The sequence below is a fragment of the Chiloscyllium punctatum genome, chromosome 37, assembly GCF_047496795.1.
Source record: "Chiloscyllium punctatum isolate Juve2018m chromosome 37, sChiPun1.3, whole genome shotgun sequence".
Taxonomy (NCBI): Eukaryota; Metazoa; Chordata; class Chondrichthyes; order Orectolobiformes; family Hemiscylliidae; genus Chiloscyllium; species Chiloscyllium punctatum.
The window spans coordinates 54,804,123-54,817,951 of NC_092775.1; the positions used below are offsets into that span (position 1 = coordinate 54,804,123).

The window sequence follows — 13,829 nt, forward strand, 5'->3', positions numbered from 1 at the left end:
GTTTACTTGCTGCACATGTACACTAACCTTTAGTGATTGGTGCAGATGGACACCCAAATTCCTTCCTTTCTCCATAGATCCTAGTCTTCTATCAAAAAGAAATCTTCCAGTCTGTCTTTCTAAATTCTAAAGTGGACCTAACAATTCCCTGCATTAACCTCAATTATCTAAAACTCAATTTTCTACTCAATTTGCCTCTCTATCCCTCATTTAATTTCTTAGAACCAGGAGTCAACAAGTCATCCTGCAATGCAAGGGAGAATTTGAGTATTTGGGAAAGCTGCCTTGCTCTGTAAAACAGATAGTAAGAATTCCTCCAGGTAATTATAAAGGAAAAAAATAGCTGAAGTGAAATTGGTCCTCTGGTCAAGTGATCCTGAGGAATGAATGATGTGAAATAAGGAAATGATAGAAGCATTGAACAGATATTCTGTACTTGTCTTCACTGTAGAGGCCACCAAATCCCAGAAATAATGGTAAATAAAGAGATGAAAGAAGGAAAGAACTTAAAACAATTGAAATCACCAAGGAAAGGATACTGAGAAAACTGTTATAACTCAAAGCTAACAAGAGCCCAGGTCCTGATGGATTTCATCCCAGTGTCTTAAAAGAAATGGCTGCTGAGATGGTAAATGCATCAACTTTAATTTTCCAAAATTCCTTGCTTCTGGAAAGGTCCCTTCAGATTGGGAAATAGTGAATGTAATTCTCTTCTATTCAAGAAGGGGCAAAAAAACAGCAAGCAAGAAACTATAGGCCAGTTAGACTAACACCTGTCACAGGGAAAATGCCAGAATCTATTATTGAGGAGGTTATAGCCAGACACTTAGAACACCTTCATGCAACAAGAAAGAGTTACCATGGTCTTGTGAACAGGAAATCATGTTTTACTGCTTTACTAGAATACTTTGAGGAAGTTAACAAGCAACATGGATAAAGGGGAATTTATAGATGTGGAGTGTTTGTTTTCTAGAAGGCATTTGAAAAGGATTAAAGGATACTGTACTAAATAAAATCTCATAATATCGAGTGTAGCATATTCACGTGGATAGAGGGTTGTTAGCTAACAGGTAACAGTAGAGGTAAATGGGTAATGGTGCGGTGTAACCACTGAAGTATCACAGAGACCAGTGTTAAGGCCTCGAGTATTTATAATTTATATCAATGACTTTGATAATGGAATTGAATGTTTGCTAAATTTACTGATGACACAAAGATAGGTCGGAGAATAAATTGTGAATCGGAGATAAGGAGTTTGCAAGTGCACGTTAACTTAAGTGAGTGGGCAAAAATCACAAATAACGTATAACGTGGGAAAATGTAAGATTGCCCACTCTGGTGGGAAGATTATAAAAGCAAATTATTATTCAAATAAAGAGATATTGTAGACCTTTGCAGTATAGAGAGATTTGGGTGTGTAAATGTTTTAAAAATTAATATGCAAGTATAGCAAGTGATTAAGAAAGCAAATGGAATGTTGTTCATTGCAAGGGGAATGGAATATAAAAGTAGGGATGTTTAATACTGTGATACAGCTTTGGACTGCTTATTTTGAGAGGATGTAATTGCTTTCGAAGCAGCTCAGGAATTCATTTGATCAATTCCTGTGATGAAGAGGTTGTCTTATGAAGAAATGTTAGACAGTTGGTCCTATATTGATTGCAGTTTAGAAAAGCGAGGAGTGATCTTATTAGAAGGTAACAAATCTTGAGGGGACTTGACAGAGTGGATTCTGAAGGTTGTACCTCCTCGTGGCAGAGATGAGAACTAATGGCACAGAGTAAAAGTAAGACGTTCTCATTTAAAATGGCGATGAGGAGAAATTCTTCTGTGGGTTTAAAGTCTGTGGAATCCTGTCCCACAGACAGCTGTAAAGGCATTGCTATTGAATATTTTTAAGACTGAGTTAAGTTCTTGACTGACAAGGGAGTTGAAGAATTAAGGAGGTGTGAAGTAATGGCAACAATCTGATCAACTGTGAACTTTGAATTGGCAGAGCAGACTCAAGGGGCCAAACAACTAACTACTGCTTATTCCTGTGCAAACAACTGGTCACACAATGATGTTCCAAAGGATTGTTTGAATTTGAGTAAATTTCAAGTATAATGCATTGATATCTAAACTGAGCTTAGAAAATGCTTGTCAAGTATTTGAACACGACTAAATTTTTCAGTGGGTTTTTTCAAATACTGATCCAGTATGTCGCTGTGGCTGGATAGTTTTTTTCTCCTTTTTAACTGTTAGCTTTTTCTTTACGAACACTATCAAGTTGTTTCATTTATTTAAAAGTATGTCCTTCAGATTTGCCAATGTGTGTAGTGAGTGAACTGTAGTACTGTCCATACAAAAGGCCAAAGTACAAAAAACGTGAGTATGATTAAAAATGGCAAAAAGTTTGAATGCACTCAGAATAAGATACAGAATTGACGGCACAAATCAAGGTAAATGGTCTCGTGGCCATTAGGAAGACATAGTTACAAGGTGATCAGAATATGGAACTTAACATTCAGGGAATTTTGACTTTTTTGGAAAGACAGAAAGGGTAGAAAAGATGGTGAGATAGCACTGTTAATTAGTGATGAAATGAGGACAGCTGTGAGAAAGTGTTTAAATTTGCAAATAATAGGAGTTTGTAAAAAGAAAAGAGCAATAATTATGGATGACTTTAATCTTCATGTTGATTCGGTCAATCAAGTTGGAAAGGGTAGCTACGACAATGAATTCATAAAGTGCATTTGGGATAGCTTCCTAGAGCAATGTGTCATGGAGCCAACTAGGGAACAGGCTGCCTTGAATCTCTAATTGGTAGTAATGCAAGTTTAAGGGTGAAAACCTGGATTGGAAACAACTGTGTTTAACTTAAAGGTAATTACAATGAATAAGGATGGAGTTAGTTAAAGTGGACTGGACAGATACATCAGCAAAAAAAAGTAAACAAGAAATGGGAGACATTTTAGGCGGTATTTCATGACTCTGGTGAGGAGGAAATATTTTTAGAGTGGGATTAACCAACCATGGCTAGCTAAGGAAATTTGAGGAGAATATAATGTTGAAAGAAAAAGCGTGTAAGGAGTTAAAAGTCAGTGACAGCCCTGAAGACTGGGATAAACAGAATCCAGTAAAGAAGGAATGAAAAGAAAATAAAGACAGAGGTTAAACTGGCGAGGGATATAAAAACTGACGATAAGAGCTTCTTCAAATGTATGAAAAGGAATAAAATGTATGAAAAGTGCTGCCTGTGTCAAGCATATGTTCGGTATAGACAGGACAGATCAAGTGAATCCTTAAGATAGAATATAAAGCAGCATACTTAAGAGGGAAATCAGGAGGGCAAAAAGGGGACATGAGAAGTTTTGGCAAACAGAGTTGAGGAGAATCCAAAGGGTTTTTACAAATATATTAAGGACAAAAGGATAATTAGGGAGAGAATAGGACCCTTCAAAGATCAGCAAGGTGGCCTTTGTGTGGAGCAGCAGGAGATGGGAGAGATGCTAAACGAGTATTTTGCGTCACTGTTTACTGTGGAAAAGGACATGGAAGATCGAGAATGTAGGGAAATAGGGGTTTGGTTAAGAAAAAGAAGGAAGCATATGTCAGGTATAGACAGGGTAGATCGAGTGAATACTTAAAAGAGTATAAAGGCAGTAGGAGTATACTTAAGAGAGAAATCAGGAGGGCAAAAAGGGGACATGAGATAGCTTTGGCAAATAGAATTAAGGAGATTCCAAAGGGTTTTTAGAAATACATTAAGGACAAAAGGGTAACTACGGAGAGAATAGGGCCCCTCAAAAATCAGCAAGGCAGTCTTTGTATAGAGCCGCAGGAGATGGGGCAGATACTAAACGAGTATTTTACATCAGGATTTACTGTGGAAAAGGATATGGAAGATTTAGAATGTAGGGAAATAGATGGTGACATCTTGAAAAATGTGCATATTACAGAGGAGGAAATGCTGGATCTCTTGAAATGCATAAGTGGATAAATCCCCAGGACCTGACCAGGTGTCGCCTAGAACTCTGTGGGAAACTAAGGAAGTGATTGATGGGCCTCTTGCTGAGTTATTTGCATCATCGATGGTTACAGGTGAGGTGCTAGAAGACTGGAGGTTGGCTAACGTGCTGCCACTGTTTAAGAAAGGTGGTAAGGTCAAGCCAGGGAACTATAGTGAGCCTGACGTCAGTTTTCGGCAAGTTGTTGAAGGGAATCTTAAGGGACTGGATGTACATATATTTGGAAAGGCAAGGACTGATTAGGGATAGTTAGCATGGCTTTGTGCCTGGGATTGATTTTTGTGAAGAAGTGACAAAGAGGATTGATGAGGGCAGAGCGGTAGATGTGATCTATGTGGACTTCAGTAAGGACTTCGACAAGGTTCCCCATGGGAGACTGATTAGCAAGGTTAGATCTCATGGAATACAGGGAGAACTAGCCATTTGGATACAGAACTGGCTCCAAGGTAGAAGACAGAGGGTGGTGGTGGAGGGTTGCTTTTCAGACTGGAGGCCTGTGACCAGTGGAGTGCCACAAGGATCAGCGCTGGGTCCACTACTTTTCATTTGTATAAATGATTTGGGTTTGAGCATAAGAGGTTTGGTTAGTAAGTTTGCAGATGACACCAAAATTGGAGGTGTTGTGGACAGTGCAGAAGGTTACCTCAGATTACAACTGGATCTTGACCAGATGGGCCAATGGGCTGAGAAGTGGCAGGCAAGTTTAATTTAGATAAATGTGCAATGCTGCATTTTGGGAAAGCAAATCTGATACGCTTAATGGTAAGGTCCTGGGGAGTGTTGTTGAACAAAGAGACCTTGGAGTGCAGGTTCATAGCTCTTTGAAAGTGGAGTTGCAGGTAGATAGGGTAGTGAAGAAGACAGTTGGTATGCTTTCCTTTATTGGTCAGAGTATTGAGTGCAGGAGTTGGGAGGTCATGTTGCAGCTGTACAGGACATTGGTTAGGCCATTGTTGGAATATTGCGTGCAATTCTCATCTTTTTCCGATCAGAAGGATGTTGTGAAACATGAAAGGGTTCAAAAAAGATTGACGAGGATGTTGCCAGAGTTGGGGGGTTTGAGCTATAGGGAGAGGTTGAATAGGCAGGGACTGTGTTCCCTGGAGCGTCGGAGGCTGAGGAGTGACCTTATGGAGGTTTATAAAATCATAAGGGGCATGGATACGGTAAATAGACAAGGTCTTTTCCCTGGGGTTGGGGAGTCCAGAACTAGAGGGCATAGGTTTAGGGTGACAGAGGAAAGATATAAAAGAGACCTAAGGGGCAGCATTTTCACGCAGAGGGTGGTGTGCGTGTGGAATGGGCTGCCAAAGGAAGTGGTGAAGGCTGGTACAATTACAACATTTAAAAGGCATCTGGATGGTTTTATGAATAGGGAGGGTTTGGAGGAATATGAGCTGGGTGCTGGCAGGTGGGACTAAATTGGGTTGGGATATCTGGTTGGAATGAAGGGGTTTGTTTCCATGCTGTACATCGCTATGACCCTATAGGGATAGATAAGTCCGCCAGGCGAGATGTACCCTAGGTTTCTACAGCATGTGAGGGAAGAGATTGCTGTGCCTTTGGTGATATTTGCATACTTACTGTCCACTGGAGTAGTACCAGCTGATTGGAGGGTGGCCAATGTTATTCCCTTGTTCAAGAAAGAGAATAGGGATAATCCTCAGAATTACAGACCAGTCAGTCCTACGTCAGTGGTAGGCAAGGTTTTGGAGAGGATTCTGAGAGACAGAATTTATGATTACTTGAAAAACCATAGTTGGATTAGAGACTGTCAGTATCGCTTTGTGAGGGGCAGGTCATGCCTCACAAACCTTATTGACAAAACACATTGATGAAGGTAGAGCAGTGGATGTGGTGTATATGGAGCTTAGCAAGGTATTTGATAAGGTTCCCCATGGTAGGCACATTCAGATGGTAAGGAGGCATGGGATACATGGAAACCTGTCTGTCTGGATACAGAATTGATTGGCCCATAGAAGACAGAGGATGGTGGTAGATGGAAAGTATTCAGCCTGGAGCTCGGTGACCTATGGTGTTCTGCAGGGATCTGTTCTGGGACCTCTGCTCTTTGTGAGTTCTATAAATGACTTGGATGAGGATGTGGAAGAGTTGGTTAGTAAGTATACTGGAAAAGGACAGCAGGTCAGGCAGCATGTGAGGAGCAGGAGGATCAACATTTTGGGCATAAGCCCTTCATCAGGAATGAGGCTTGTGGGCTGGCAGCTGACAGATAAATGGGAGGGGGGGTGGGGCTTGGGGGAAGTTAGCTGAGAATGCAATAGGTAGATGAAGATTAGAGAGGAGGGTGGAATGGATTAATGGGAAAGACAATGGACAGATCAAGAGGGTGGTGCTGAGTTGGAGGCTTGTGACTGGGATAAGGTGGAGGGAGGGGAAATGAGAAAACTGGTAAAATCCACATTAAACCCATGTGATGGCAGGGTTCCAAGGCAGAAGAATGAGGCATTTGTCCTCCAGGTGTCAGGTGGTTAATGTTTGGCGATGGAGGAGGCCCAGGACCTAAATGTCCTTGGTGGAGTCGGGAGAGTTGAAGTGTTCAGCCATGGGGTGGTTGATTGGTTGCTGTGGGTGTCCCAGAGATGTTCTTTAAAATGATTTGCAAGTTAGCGTCCTGTCTCCCCGATGTAAAGGAGATCACATCGGGTGCACCCGATACCGTCGATGCCACTTGTGGAGGTACAGGTAAATTTCTGTTGGATGTGGAAGGATCCTTGGGGGTCTTGGATGGAGGTGAGGGGGGTGGAGGTGTGGGTGCAGGTTTTACACTTCCTGCGATGGCAGGGGAAGGTGCCTGGAGTGGGGTGAGGGCTGGTGGGAGATGTGGATATGACAGAGGAGTTGTGGAGGGAATAGTTTCTCCAAAAGGCTGATAGGGGTGGGGAGGGAAATATATCCCTGTAGGAGGGTCTGTTTGTAGGTGGCAGAAATGGCAGAGGATGCAATGTATACGGAGGTTGATGGGGTGGAAGGTGAGGACCGGGTGGGGGTGGTGGGTTGGGGGGGGGGTGGTGGGTGGGGGGCGGGGGTGTGCGGGGGTGGGGGTGTGTTCTGTCCTTGTTGCATTGGGAGGAATGGATTCAAGGGAGGGTTGCGGGAAGATATGTTAGGGACGTTTAAATAACTCTTGGATAGGTACATAGAAGTTAATACAATGAAGGAGATCTAGGTTAATCTGATCTTAGAGTAGTATAAAAGATCAGCACAACATTGAGGGCTGAAGTACTGTGCTGTACTGTTCTATGTTCTAAGTAGCTGCCGAGATAATAGATGCATTGGTTATAATTTTCCAAAAATACATGGAGTAGTACTGGAGGGTTGGAAAACTGCCAATATGACACCCCCCTCAAAGGGAGTGAGATAAAACGCTAGTACCTATGGACTGATTGATCCAACGTTTATTGATGGGAAATCGTTCAATTCAATTTTAATGAAGTAGTAGCATATTTGGAAAAACCATAATTTAATCAAGCGTAGCTTCAGGAAAGGGAAATTGTGTCTAACTAATTTATTGGAGCTTTTTGAGGAATTCTCAACTAGAGTAGGGGAATCAGTAGATGTCTTGAATTTGGACTTGTGGCTGGCATTCAGCAAGATCCTCATGGAAGATTAAGTCAAAAGATAAGAGCCCATGCTGTTAGAGGTAGTATGTTGCCATGGAGAGAGAATTGGCTAATGAGCAGGAAACAACGAGTGGGGTTAAGGGGTTCTGTTCAGGTTGGCAAACTGTAGCCAGTGGGCTTCAACAGGGATTAGTGCTGGGTCAGCAGCTGTTTACAGAATATATAAATGACTTGGAGGAAGGAAGCAAATGTGCTACAGCCACATTTGCACATGTCACATAAACAGGTGGAAAAACAAGTTGCAAAAAGGAAACAAGCGGTTTACAGAGAGATTGATAGGTTAAATAAGTGGCAAAAAGTTGGCAAATTGAATATAATGTGGGAAAATGTGAAGTTCGTTTTGGAAGGATGTACAAAAGAAAAGTAACAAAAAACAAACAAAAAAACATATTTAATTGGAGAAACATTGGAGAGAGCTCCAATACAAACAGTCATATACATGGATTTTAGTAAGGCAATTGGAATCATAGAGATGTACAGCATGGAAACAGACCCTTCGGTCCAACCCGTCCAGACCGACCAGATATCCCAACCCAATCTAGTCCCAACCTCTGATGTTCCAGGAAAAGTAGTTCAGTCTGTTCAGCCTCTCCCTGTAGTTCAAACCCTCCAACCCTGGAAACATCCTTATAAATGTTTTCTGAATCCTTCCAAGTTTCACAACATCTTTCCTAGGAATATTGGATCAGCTATGATCCTATTGAATGGCAGATTAAGAATCCAAATGGCATACTCCTGTTGCTTATGATCTTATGTTCATTAGTTGGATCTGAGGTGGGACTACAGTGTGAATTGCAGGAAAGGTATACAGAAGACCCCTGTGGCCTTGAACTTGGGAGACTGGAAAAACAGTTACCTAAATGTTATTTGGTACTGTGAGCTAGGCCCAAGTGTTCTGACTTTCCCACCAACATAAGTTCAGTGTAGGGAATTTACATTGATGATTACAAGATGTTCAGCACCAGTATTGGCATCTCCTCTGATACAGAAGCAGTCCAGATGCATCAAGACCTGTAAGACATTCAGGCTTGCTCTGATAATTTGGGCAAGCAACATTTACACCAGGGATAAAGAGGCTCAGCATTCAATAACATACAATATCAAGACGCTACTGTCAACATCCTGGGCTCAGAAATTGAACTAGAATAATCATATAAACGTTGACTACAAGAGCAGCTCAAAGGTTGGTTATAGCTAATCTTCTGAACACCCAAAGCCTCAGCACCATCTACATGCACAGGTATTGGACTACTGTCCACTTATTTGGATAAGTGCAGCACTAGCAACACTCAAAAAGCTCAAAACTACCTAGGACAAAGCAGTGTGCTTGGTTGGCACTCCATTTACCACCTGAAGCATTCACTTCCTCTACTGCAGTCCCACTGGAAGCAATTTTTACAATATACAAAAAACAGTTCAATAACTCAGGTTCTTTCAATACACCTCCCAAATCTGCAGTCGTTACTGCTAAGACTGGCAAAGGGAGTAGGCACATGGGAACACTGCCACCTGTAAATCAAAGTCACTATGCCATCCTGAATTATACCACGTTCCTTCATAATCTCTGGGACAAAATGTTTAAATTCTCTACTGTCTTCACTCCAAGTGTACCTAAACCATAATAGATCACCATCTACTTGAGAGCATTTCTGTTTTTAATTATCTAGTAATTCATGTCTGAAGTCTACATGTCTGGGCATCTAGTGAGTAAGGGGTCAAGCTGATCTGTGGTGAATGTGGTAGAACAGCCCGCACTCGGCTCAAGTAATAAAGAATGATCCAGTGAGTGAGCTGTTGAAGGAATCTGGTAGAGCTGGTAAGGAGTTGGTACCTTCAAGAGAAAAAGGACGTAGGAAGTTGGAGTGGGAGTAGGCCATTTAGCCCCTCAAGTTTGCCTCATCATCCAAATCTAGGTCATGGCTGATTTGCCCCAGGTTTTAATTCCGCTTTCATGCCAGCAACTCATAGTCTTCAATCCTTCAGTTATTTCAAAAATCTGTTTATGTCCTCTTTAAGTATGTTCAGTGATCTGGCCTCCACAACTCTGAGGTAGAGAATTCCAAACATTCAATTCCCTTGCATCGTAGTTTTAAATGAGTGTCACATGTTCTCTATCTCATCCACTAGTGGAAACATCTCAATATTTACCTTGTCAAAACCCCTCAGAATGTTTCATTAAGATCACGCCTTGTTCTTCTAAACTTGAATGACTGACTGCTGAAACTGTGTAGCCATTTGTGACAAGTCAACCCCTTCATCCCAGGAAACTGCCTAGTGAATTTCTTGCTGAAGAAAGACACCTTTGAGTGTAGGTTCATAGCTCCTTGAAAGTAGAGGCGCGGGTAGCTAAGATAGTGAAGAAGGCGTTTGGAATGCTTTCCTTTATTGGTCAGACCATTGACTATATGAGTTGGGAAATTACGTAACAGCTGTATAGGACATTGGTTAGTTCACTTTTGAAATATTGCGTGCAATTCTGGTCTCCTTATCGAAGGATGCTGTGAAACTTGTAAGGGTTCATAAAAGACTGACAGGGATGCTGCCAGGGTTGGAGGGTTTGAGCTATAGGGAGAGGCTAAATAGGCTGGGGCTGTTATCTCTAGAGCCTTGGAGGCTGAAGGGTGACCTTGTAGAGGTTTATAAAATCATGAGGGGCACGGATAAGGTAAATAGACAAAGTCTTTTCCCTGGGGTGGGGGAGTCCAGAACAAGAGGTCATAGCTTTAGGGTGAGAAGGGAAAGATATGAAAGGGACCTAAGGGGAAACGCTTTCATGCAGAGGGTGGTGCGTGTATGGAATGAGCTGCCAGAGGAAGTGGTAGAGGCTGGTACAATTGCAGCATTTAAAAAACATCTGGATGGCTATATGAATAGGCAGGGTTTAGAGGGATATGGGCCAAGTGCTAGCAAATGGGACTAGATTAGGTTAAGATATCTGGTCAGCATGGACTGACGATTTGGACCGAAGGGTCTTTTTCCGTGCTGTGCATCTCTACGACTTGTGTGAGCAAAAGTTTGTTTGCACAGCAAGTTGTTAGGCTATGCAGTGCACTGCCTGGAAATGTGGTGGAGGCAGATTCATTTGAAGTATTCAAGAGGGAAATGGATGATTATTTAGTTAGAAATGGGGTGCAGGGGGGGGAAAAGGCAGGAGATTGACAGTAGAGAATAGAACCACTACAGGCATGATGGGCTGAATAGCCTCCTAGTGCACTGTAATCATTTTGTAATCCTAGGAGATCAGAAATTTGTTTACTCAGAGGTTTATCATCTGAAAAGCACTGCTCTGAAGGATTTTTAATAATTTCAAAAGTGCATTAGATATACATAATTAAAGGGAAAAAGTTGCAGGACTGTTGATAAACAAAGCGTGACATTAGTAACAAAAACAGAAATTGCTGGAGAAAGTTAGGTCTGCTAGCATCTGTGGACGGAAAGCAGATTTAATGTTTCAGATCCAGTGACCCTTCTTCAGAACCGACTTGCACTAACTGGTGGTTATTTCAAAGAGCTGAAGACAGTAAGATGGGCTGAATGGCCTCCTGTGCTGTATGTTTGTGACTGGGCTGTGTTTAATGCTATGCTGATTCTTTGTTATTCCCAGCATATTTCACAGAGGCGGAGAATCCTCACGTAGAAGCCGTTGAAGAGATTGTTCTTATTCTTCAGTCAGACCGAGACCGTGATGTGAGGTTTTTTGCCACTGCTGAACTCCGAAACAACCCCGTGAACACCACCTCATTTATACACTGAAAACCTCTCTAACCAACTTGTCCAATTCTATAACTGCATGCAGTTCCTGAACTGGTGATGCGTCTGGTAAGCCCCCCCCGAGTCCCACACAAGGTGGAGGTGATACCTGGGGGTCAAGTGGGCATTATCTTGGTCTACAGGCTGGATCTGGACTGGAGGATGCAGAGCACCTTCCTCTTTGTTAAATATGTGTATAGATCTGCAAAGAGCTTTTATAAATGAGGGAAGGGAAAGGGTGGGTGGGAATTGAATCCACTAACAAACCTGGAGACCACGAGCCTTACGTGCCCATATTTCTTCAACTATCTACAGCTATTTTTGAATCAAAACTATTTAGAAAATTTCTTTTTAAAACTCCCTCTGATTCTTGACACAGTTTGTATTTTATTTCCTAACTGTCTTATTTCTAAAAGTGAACTTTGCAATTTGGAAACAGTTACAATTTGGTATTCTTTATTTTTTGAGTATGTGCTCCTCACTTTTCTAATTTTGTACAGTTTTTTTTTGTATTGATATACCCCCAACTGATGTACATTTGAATATTTCAGAAAGTATGCAATACAGAGATTTCAGGCACGTTTCAACTGATTTCAGCTGCATTTTAACTTTTTTGAAACTTGTGGAGCTGTCTCCTAAATTTCCCCTCCCCACAGGGCAGCTACCTTTCCTTTTGCACTTTGGAAGCCACATTGAACTGTTCCCTTAGCGGATTAAGAGTTGACTTCTCAGTGGCATGAAACACAATGACTACCCAACATACTGACAGGGGAAATGAGCTGAGTATGTACTATCCCACCAAAACCCACCATCTTTTTTTTAATGAGTAACTGAGCCATGTTGGTTATGGGAAACCTAACCAGGAAGGTGCAATCGCACTTGAAACCAGCAGATTGGACTCTGTATGCAGATGTTTTAACTGTCTCCTTTTCACTTTAAATTCACATTGCTGTAGAGTTCGGCAGCACTAAGAATGCAGTTCATACCACTAATGAAAAATGCTAGAGAATTGATATTCAGAAGTGCACATAATAAATATGAGGTAGAATGAGCTTTATTATTTTAAAAATTTAGTTTAAATGTTTTTATCCTCAAACCAGCTGCTACGGGTCCCATATTTGTTGATCAGTATGTGGTAAGGACTTGGAGATAAAACTGCAGGTTGCTTTTAAGATAATGCAGGGGTACATTATATCTCTAAATCTAACTATTTTTGGTGTTGAATTCATCTTGAATAGTGCTCTGGAGGTGTGTTGGTGCCACAGCAGTACTGTTTTCATTGTTTGTTGACTCATTCAGTGAATAAAACACCCACTACTGTTCCACTGAGTTTCTCTCTCTTGAAATTGATGCACTGTCAAGTCTTGTGGCTCAGCAGAGTGAAATAGGGACTGGCGCAAATGGTGTTGCAGTTTGACTGAACAAACTAAATGAGCTGTACCTGACTGGGCACGGTGGCTGAAGTTTTCCTGCATTGGATTTGCCTTTGAGAGTGAGCTGGATCAACATGCGAAGCTTTGTGATGCGAATGGGCTTGCAACATGCAAGTTCATTGCTCTCAAGGAGGCTTTGGATATTCCCTGGATGTGTAACATCTTTTCCCATGTTTTGCCATGGTTTTGCTGACAGAAATGCCTTGCATCAGGAATTATTGCCTTTGCACTTCCCTTGTTTTGATGCCGACTCGTATTACCAAGCATTTTTTATGATATGGTGTATAAGAATGAGGTTTTTGTATAGTGTAAAGGCTGATTGTATTGTAACTATAGTTACAAGTTTGAGTTTTTACAATTAACATTAAATACTGTGTTGCTGTAATATATTGGTGTGTTGTCATTACTTTCAACCTTTGGTGACATTAAGCATACATTTAATCAATAATAATGTGACATTTTCTCCAATACTATCCCAATCCTAATTAAATTTTCATCAAGTTAGCAGGTAGCTTACTACCAAGGTCAGTTTGTAACCCTGGAAGGCATTGACTGATTCACTGTCCAGTAATCCAGAGGTCCAGGTTAATGCCCTGCAGGCAAGAGTTTAAATCCCACCACTGCTGGTGGAACTTCAATTCATTAACTAAAACAATCATCTGGAATGGTAATAGTAGTCTTAGGAATGGTGCCATGAACCTACCATCGATTGTAGCAAAAACCCATCTGGTTTACTTTAGTCCGTCAGCAAAGAAAATCTGTCCATCTTACCTGGCCTGGCCAAATGTGCCTCCAGGCCCACAGCCATAGTCGTTGACTTAGTAACTGCTGTCCGAAGTGGTGCAACAGGCCACTCAGTTTGAAGTCAATTAGGGATGAGCAGCAAATTCTGGCTTTGCGAGTGAAGCCTACACTCTGCGGAAGGGTTCTTAAAATAAAACACCTTAGGCTCCTCTCTGCAACAGAATGCAGAGTATTATTTGAAAAGCGAT

At 41.6% G+C, this 13,829-nt stretch overlaps 1 protein-coding gene across 3 annotated transcripts in view; it reads left to right on the forward strand.

Annotated features, from left to right (window-relative positions):
- LOC140463118 (serine/threonine-protein phosphatase 4 regulatory subunit 1-like) overlaps positions 1 to 13,213 on the forward strand; it is a 123,463-nt gene extending 110,250 nt beyond the window's left edge. For 2 of the 3 annotated variants that reach the window (XM_072556848.1, XM_072556847.1), the window contains exon 20: positions 11,259 to 13,213. In XM_072556848.1, the coding sequence (XP_072412949.1) occupies positions 11,259 to 11,407 (149 nt within the window). In that variant the 3' untranslated portion in view covers positions 11,408 to 13,213. Of the gene's footprint in view, positions 1 to 451; positions 629 to 11,258 lie in introns of all 3 variants that reach the window. The other variant, XR_011954613.1, reaches the window with a different exon arrangement.
- The last annotated feature ends 616 nt before the right edge of the window (positions 13,214 to 13,829 follow it).